The sequence below is a fragment of the Alligator sinensis genome, unplaced genomic scaffold (genome assembly GCF_000455745.1).
Source record: "Alligator sinensis unplaced genomic scaffold, ASM45574v1 scaffold275_1, whole genome shotgun sequence".
Classification (NCBI taxonomy): domain Eukaryota; kingdom Metazoa; phylum Chordata; order Crocodylia; family Alligatoridae; genus Alligator; species Alligator sinensis.
In genome coordinates this window covers 44,626-51,320 of record NW_005843542.1, presented here as the reverse complement: position 1 = coordinate 51,320, position 6,695 = coordinate 44,626, and the positions used below count along the sequence as shown (strand labels likewise).

General features: G+C 50.1%; 2 protein-coding genes across 2 annotated transcripts in view; both read right to left on the bottom strand.

The window, feature by feature from the left end:
* The window catches only part of LOC102376519 (myelin-oligodendrocyte glycoprotein-like), an 11,079-nt gene extending 10,743 nt beyond the window's left edge, over nt 1-336 (bottom strand). The window contains exon 1 of the mRNA XM_025195512.1: nt 166-336. The gene's annotated coding sequence lies outside the window, so the exon portion shown is untranslated. The remainder of the gene's footprint in view (nt 1-165) is intronic.
* Nucleotides 337-4,998: 4,662 nt separating this feature from the next.
* LOC102375194 (butyrophilin subfamily 1 member A1-like) overlaps nt 4,999-6,695 on the bottom strand; it is a 35,757-nt gene continuing 34,060 nt past the window's right edge. The window contains exon 9 of the mRNA XM_025195513.1: nt 4,999-5,698. Coding sequence (XP_025051298.1) covers nt 5,172-5,698 — 527 coding nt within the window. The 3' untranslated portion in view covers nt 4,999-5,171. The remainder of the gene's footprint in view (nt 5,699-6,695) is intronic.

The following is a 6,695-nucleotide window of genomic DNA, read 5'->3' as shown; positions in this document are numbered from 1 at the left end:
CCCCCACCCCCGCCCCAGCCCTGCCCTACGATGGTGCCCGGAGGCGCCCCGGCTCCCCCCGCCGAGCAAAGCAAATCTCAAGCTCAGCTCCCCATGGCCCAGGTGCTGCGCCAGGGAGTCTGGGATCTGGAGATCGAACTAGCGAGGGTCGTGTTGAAAACAAACCTGGGGAGGAAATGCTGGACATTTGGCTGGCATTTAAAAAACCCGCCTGGGAGCAGCACAGCGATGGGGCTGGGCACAGCCCCCCTTCCCCCTCCTTTCCCAGGGGCAGCACCTGCCCACACAGCCCCCACGAGCGCAGCCACCGGCCCCTGTGCGGCCCTCACAGGCAGCCCCGCCCCTCCTGCCCTGCAGCAGCCCCGGCCTCCGGCCGCGGGGGGCCTCCGGCCCCTGTGGGCGCTGGGGGGGGAGGGGGGGAGCTGGAGCCAAACATAAATAAAGAAATATAAAATACCAGCAGCAAATAGCGGCACCCCGTGGCCAAAGGCCTGAACTGCAGAATAGCGCAGTGCCACCTGGTGGCAAAAGGCAGTAATTACAGGTCTTTGAGCGGATTCCTGTTTGAACGACACGACTCCCCGGGCAGGGCGATGCAAACGGGGAGTGCGCAAAGTAAAACGTATCTGAGTAGTGTTTAACACACCGAAAAGACTTTTATAGCGGCGGGAAATCCCAATCGTGCAAACACAAACGCAGTTGTGTCAGTGTAAATGGGAAATCTCGTCTCGTCCACAAATGCCCTCTGGTGCCAATAAGACAGATAGGTCTTTTCCTATTCATTAATACTTCAAGATGTACTGAACTCTCCTGGAGTTCACAACTAGTACAATAGGAGTATCTAGTTTGATTCATTCTGGAAATATAGTTTCTTCTGCTAGTTTAGGGGGCACGTATCACAGTATTGAGCTTGACAGTCAGAGCTTGGGAACTGCAGTTAAAAGAGATGAAAAGAAGGGAAATGAGCAGGTGACACCAGAGGCAGAAACCACTGGCTCCTTCCCTTATTCCAAATGAAGGAAGCTCTCGTTACAGATCTCCTTCTAACTTCACCGAAAGCAGGGCTGTTTGTTTGTTGCAGCCAGTCTGTGACCAGCTGGAATCTGAATGCAATTCATTTTGAATATACAAATGATGCAATCTTTGCATAAAGACTGAAACAAACTATCATGGGCTATTCTAACCTTTGTGTTATTACATTAACTGTCCAAAATTGTGTCTGTCACAGGGCAAATAAAACAGCAGATTCAGCTACATTTTTGTCAAGCAGCTGAAATTCACCTACCTGATGGATCCTGCTTACAAGTTTTGTCCTGTGTCCTATTCTTCAAGAGACAACTCCCATTTATTAAAATGGAGCAAAATATTAATTCAAAATGTAAAAAATTAAATTTCACAATTATTAACAGTTATAAACTAGCTACAGGCTTTACTGGACCCATTCCTTCCAGGATTAAACAGTTCTTTTTTTTCTTCAAAACTGATATATGCAATTTCTGCTTGCAGTTTCCCTGGCTGGAAAGTGAAGGGATCGCATACAGGAAGTTGGAGCAATTCCAAATCCAATCCAGTGAGAACAGAGTCCGCTCCTAAAGAAACAGTCAGATTTCAAATAGACGGCAAGTAGGGGAATTTAGGAACATGGGTCTGGAAGAGTCTCTAAGGCCATCCAGTTTAGTCCATTCCCAAACACCCCTTTCCCCAAAGTTTCCTAACAATGACCCACTGCAAACTTTCATATCGAACAAGTACAAGAACCAAACCAAAGAAACCCCTAGAAAATGGTGGAGGTAAAAGAAGGGGACATGAGGGCACTGACATTGCAAGGAGAGAGAAGTTATTAAATACATGCACAGAAGATCCAAAGAAGGGGAACATACGTCCTGCTGTCCTTGCCACCCTAATGTAAGGGGAAAATTGGAGGGATCCTGATCTCTGATTTGACAATTGGTTTGACACTAAGCAGAAGAGCAGAGCAGGGTTATGGTAAACCTTGGAGGTGTCTACATATCAGCAGGAGGATCAACCCACCCCAGTCACTGCCCCGCAGTTGGAGATGTGGCCTCTGTCCACAGCAAGTTTGAGCCAGAGCCCAGGAGCTGGATGACTGCTTTTCTTTCTACTCTTCTGCTGAAAAGTAGTTCTCCACTTTTTTCACACTGACCTGAAACACAGCTCCTCCTTCTTCTTGCTGCCTTCATAGAGGGAGAAACTGAGGATACCTGTAGCAAAGTATGAATGTCAGTCCCTGCGGCCATCTCCTTTACACGTTGCAATTGCACTTTGCTGTGCTGGAGTACAGCTGGCAGGGACCTCCAGAGGTCATCTAGTCCAACCTCCTGCCTGAGCCAGGTTTGCCTCTATCCAAACTATACTATATGAATCATAATCTAGGGGGTCACCTTCTACCCTAGCCCTACCCTCCAGTATATCTACTATCCCCTCCCAGCTTGGTTTCATCTGCAAACTTCCTGAGGCTGCACTCTATACCATCTTCCAGGTCACTGATGAAGACAGTGAACAAAACTGGCCCCAGGACTGACTCTTGGGGCACTCACTTGATACCAGCTGCCATCTAGACATAAAGCCATTGATAACTACTCTCGGATCCCAGTGCTCCAGCCAGTTTTCTATCCGCCACCCTCCCAGCTTGGTTTCATCTGCAAACTTCCTGAGGCTGCACTCTATACCATCTTCCAGGTCACTGATGAAGACAGTGAACAAAACTGGCCCCAGGACTGACTCTTGGGGCACTCACTTGATACCAGCTGCCATCTAGACATAAAGCCATTGATAACTACTCTCGGATCCCAGTGCTCCAGCCAGTTTTCTATCCGCCATGCAGTCCATTCATCCAGCCTGTACTTCCTTAGCTTGCCTGCAAGAATGCTGTGGGAGACCGTATCAAAAGCCTTGCTAAAATCTAGTTACCCCACAGCCACTGCTCTCCCCACATCCGCAGAGCCAGTCACCTCATCAGAGAAAGCAATCATGTTGGTCAGGCATGACTTGCCTCTGGTGAATTCATGCTGACTGTTTCTAATCACCTTCTTCTCCTCAAAGTGCTTAGAAATGGATCCCTTGAGGATCTGCTCCATGATTTTTCCAAGCACTGAGGTGAGGCTGACTGGTCTGTAGTTCCCTGGATCCTCCTATTTCCCTTTCTTAAATATGGTCCCTATGTTTTCCCTTTTCCAATCACCTGGGACCTCTCCTGATCACCATGAGTTTTCAAAGATAAGGGCCAGTGGCTCTTCAGTCTCTTCAGCAAACTCCCTCACCACCCTCGGGTGCATCCCATCTGGCCCGATAGACTTGTACACATCCAGCTTTTCTAAGTAGTCCCTAACCTGCTCTTTCACACTGAGAGCTGCTCACCTCCTCCCCAAACTGTGCTGCCCAGTGCAGTAGTCTGGGAGCTGACCTTGCCTGTGAAGACTGAGGTGAAAAAGGCAATGAGCAATTCAGTTTTTTTCTGCATCCTCTGTCACAAGGTTGCCTCCTTCAGTCAGCAAAGGACCCACGCTTTCCCTGATCCACCTCTTGCTACCAATATAATACCAATATAGGATCCAGTGCACAGGTACCTCATTTGGGAAATTGCTTCCTTGTATCTTTATTCAACAAGATCTCTGGAAAGACACCCAGATCCAGATCTACAATGCAGTGATCATCCCCACTCTCCTCTACAAGTGTGAAATGTGGATGACCTACCATAGTCATCTCAACAGCCTGTACAGGGATCACTACCTATGTCCTAGGAAGATCCTCCACTCCACGTGCAATGGGAAGATGGTCACACAAACGCCAGCATCCTGGCTAAAGCCAATGTTACCAGCCTGGAGTCAGTGATCCTCAAGCACCAACTTCACTAGACCAGACATTGTGTGGGGATGCCTGACTCTTGACTCCCAAAACAACTGCTCAGCTCCCAGTCTAGGCTTGGCCTGAGATCTCACAGTGGCCAGAGGAAATGCTGCCAGGGCATATTGAAGGCATACATCTAGCAAACAGATGCTGACTTGAAGAGCTAGGAAGAGCTGGCTACTAGCTGACTCCAGGGATGAAGCAGGCTCAACCAATGGCCGTCCATTGCAAGGTGAAGCACATTGCCCTCAAAGCAGAGAAGAGAGGACAGAGAAAGGAGAAGCAGAGGAATCCCTGCCCACAGCCTACTTTCCCCTGAGGAAAGACCTGTAATTTTTGCAGATGGCTCAAAGATTGGACTCTTAACTCACCTGAAGAGCCATCACTGAGTGATGGCAGAGATCATCCCTGACTCAAGGGGTTGGTGACAATGACATCTCTTGCTGCATGGGCCACTTTAACTTTGCATACAATTTAAGCCTTTAGATAAGTTTTTTTCCTCACAGTTTATACGTGACTAACTCCGAGCAGACATGACACTGATATTTCTTGCTATCGTAGCCCCTGTATAGAGTATGGGCAGGAGCTTTATTTCACATTTTCTTGATTTTCCAACATGTGAACTTGGGTTTTTAAATGATGAGGAAGGGCAAACTGACGACCGGTCCAGTGGGATTTGGCCACAACCATAGAAGAGGTTTGTGTGTGTCCGATTCACGGGCAACACAAGCAGTGACGCTACAGTCCCACCAGACTGACACGGGAACTTCCCAGGGAAGGCAATCGGTTTTGTTCATGAGGAATCAAATCTCTTAAAGAAACGCTCGCTCCACAATGTTTGTGACAAGGAAATGAGATGTGTAATAAATCAATCAATCACCATCAAAAGATACTTTGATATTTATTAGCAACACCTTTATTGATTACAATTGTGAGGACAATTAATCACTCTGGGGTGACTGCAATAATCAGAAAGAGGGAAAAGGGCCAAAATTTGCACAAATCATTTTTAAAGCAGCCACAGCATCTCCACGTCTCAGGACTGACCAGAGGCTCTGGACAAGCAGCGCTGCAATGAGCACCAGGGCCGGGTTCAACTGCATTTCCCAACACAACCGGCCCCCCGCCACGTCCTGCTCGCCGTGGTCGGGGGATGAAGAAATCCAGCCTGCGTGTCCAGGGCCACGGACACTGCACAGCTGATCGTCTGCAGCAAGAGGAGTCCTCCAGGGTCACGGACATGAGCACGACTGAGGCCGGAGGGGACAACGAGCAGGTCCCGTCTTGCACGTTTCCTTTCCCTCTCACTGGCACCGGCTGAGCCTGATTTCACCGTCCTGCACCCAGAACCAGGGCCGGATCCTGCCCCCTGCGAAGGAGGCCGGCGGGAAGGTGAAGATCGGGGCCCTGGTGTCAGCATTGAGAAACGACACCCGCCCCAACGTGCAGTCCAGATACACCCCCACCCTGCTGGGCGCCTGGCGCAGGGACAGCGGGGTGCGATCAGGGGCAGTGAGAGCCTCGTACTTACCCCAAGAGCACCGCACAGCCCAGACCCCCTCCTTGGGGCTAAATCTGATCCGTCCCTTCCTCCTCACAGACTCTCTGGCCACCCCCACGGCCCACCATCCCCCCTCCCCCACCTCCACCTCCACCTCCCACCAGTGTCTCCCGGAGGTGAATCCCTCACGGCCCAGCACACAGCGCTCAGTGTCAAATCTCTCAGGATTGCCGGGCAGGCGCTGCCGTGTGTGTGTCCGTCTCACACTAGTCCCATCCTCAGACAGGACGAGGTATCGATGAGCCGTGTCTGGATCCAGAGTCACGTCCTCTGCGGGGAAAGGAGACAACAGGAGCGTGAGGAGCAGCGCTCAGCCCGAGGACAGGCTGTGATCAAGGCAGGGGCAGCTTTGGCTGCAGCTGGAGGTGACGCCGGGATTGACCCGAGCAGGAAGGAGCCCGGAGACCTCAGCAAAGGGCAGGGCCGATTCCCCACTGGCAGGAAGAGACGGGTCAGGGACAGAAACACGCTGGGTGGGGCCGGGCCTGGGCACGGGGTTTCGCCACCTGCCAGTCACAGGCAGGGACGAGAGACCCTGGGGGCTCAGGAGAGCCCGGCAGAGGGTGTGAAGGGGAGAGCATGGATACAGCTCGTCTCCCTCTGCACTGTCCACTGCCAGTCTTCAATCACACTCTCTTCCACCTTTTCCGTGCTCAGACTATGGGGTACCCTTTCCCAGAGAGACATTTTCACTCCAGCAAGTCACAGCCAAAGAAATTAACATTTGGATTAGATCAGCCCACATGTCACAAGCATTTGTTATATCCCAGATTTCAAGTGCAAGTCCAATTTCCCAAGTTTCCAGAGCTCACCCAAAAGGAACAGCCTAAGACATAGCAGATGGGAGGGAGTAAAATATATACACAAATAGGAAGGTTTTAAGGTGAAAACGGAGAGATAATGTGTGGGGAAGTGGAAGTGAGGAAGCCATAAGTCACTTGTGTAAATAGAAAGTTAATTGTGTTAGAAGTCAGGAAGTGTACTTGGTGTCTTAATAAACAGAGTTGGAGTATTGTTGTAGCTGCAAAGGTCCAAGAAATGTCCAGGAGGCAACGATGTTTTGTGGCATATTTATTTTTCCTACTATATAGTTGGAAGAGATGTTGCACAAACTTTTGGGCATCAAGTGCCCTTCCTCTAATAAATGAGGAAAGATGAAAGAGTATGCAATGAGGGTTGGATGGAAAAGGAAAGCAGCCCTAGGAAGTACTGAAATTACAGCAGCTCGCCTGCTCTTCCAGCGAGTCTGATCTAGAGGAGTAGTCCT